This window comes from Calidris pugnax, unplaced genomic scaffold (assembly GCF_001431845.1).
Source record: "Calidris pugnax isolate Ruff unplaced genomic scaffold, ASM143184v1 scaffold685, whole genome shotgun sequence".
NCBI classification, from domain to species: Eukaryota; Metazoa; Chordata; class Aves; order Charadriiformes; family Scolopacidae; genus Calidris; species Calidris pugnax.
The window spans coordinates 15,730-17,133 of record NW_015091405.1 but is presented as its reverse complement, the minus strand read 5'-3'; the positions used below and the strand labels follow the sequence as shown (position 1 = coordinate 17,133).

The 1,404-nt window shown below is 62.6% G+C and overlaps 1 protein-coding gene across 1 annotated transcript in view; it reads left to right on the top strand.

The window, feature by feature from the left end:
- LOC106899533 (FTS and Hook-interacting protein-like) overlaps window positions 1-1,404 on the top strand; it is a gene marked incomplete at both ends in the record, with an annotated part of 10,754 nt that overhangs the window by 5,901 nt on the left and 3,449 nt on the right. The window contains 2 exons of the mRNA XM_014961408.1: window positions 98-184; window positions 276-443. Of these exons, the coding sequence (XP_014816894.1) occupies window positions 98-184; window positions 276-443 (255 nt within the window). The remainder of the gene's footprint in view (window positions 1-97; window positions 185-275; window positions 444-1,404) is intronic.

The following is a 1,404-nucleotide window of genomic DNA, read 5'->3' as shown; positions in this document are numbered from 1 at the left end:
TTTTCAATCGACTGACTTTTCTGTGGGCTACTGGGCTGCATCTTGTTCCTCCTCTCCCCTTGCCAGGGCAGCTGTAATCTTGGTGGCGTGTTACGAGGAGGCCCACCCCCTGGTGCAGAAGCAGCTGGGGGACTACGTGCACAACGGGTTCCTGGTGCCCGTCATGGGGCCGGCGCTGCACAAGGTGAGGATGAGGGTCCCGTGGGGCCGGATGGGGGTCCCTCCCCCTCCCCAGGACACCCCCCGTGCCCTGCCCCACGCGCTGTGCCCCACAGAGCTCGGTGGAGGAGATGATCGCCAGCACGGCCTACCTGGAGCTCTTCCTGCGCAGCGTCAGCGAGACGGCGCTCCTCAAAACCTTCCTGCGCTTCCTGCTGCTCCACCGCCACGACAGCACCACCATCCTGGACACCCTGGTGGGCCGCATCAACAGCAACTCACGGGTGAGCCCCACGGACACCCCACAGCGACCCACAGACACCCCACACCGACCCACAGACACCCCACAGAAACATACACCCACCCATGGACACCCACATGATCCACAGACACCCACAACAGCACCACTGTCAACACCTTGGTGGGGTACATGAACAGCAAGTCATGGGTGAGACCCACAGACACCCCACAGACACCCCACAGACACCCCACAGCGACCCACAGACACCCCACAGACACCCACACCAACCCACAGACACCCACAACAGCACCACCATCCTGGACACCCTGGTGGGGTGCATCAACAGCAACTCACGGGTGAGCCCCACGGACACCCCACACAGTCCCACAGACACCCCACAGCGACCCACAGACACCCCACAGCGACCCACAGACACCCCACACCGACCCACAGTGACCCACAGAACCACACACCGACCCATGGACACCCCACAGAACCACACAGCGACCCACAGACACCCCACACAACCACACACCCACCCGTGGACACCCACATGATCCACAGACACCCACGACAGCACCACCATCCTGGACACCCTGGTGGGCCGCATCAACAGCAACTCACGGGTGAGCCCCACAGACACCCCACAGTGACCCACAGACACCCCACACCGACCCACAGTGACCCACAGAACCACACACCGACCCATGGACACCCCACAGAACCACACAGCGACCCACAGACACCCCACACAACCACACACCCACCCGTGGACACCCACATGATCCACAGACACCCACGACAGCACCACCATCCTGGACACCCTGGTGGGCCGCATCAACAGCAACTCACGGGTGAGCCCCACAGACACCCCACAGGACCCACAGACACCCCACACCGACCCACAGACACCCACATGATCCACAGACACCCACACCAACCCACAGACACCCACGACAGCACCACCATCCTTGACACTCTGGTGGGGCGCATCAACATCAACT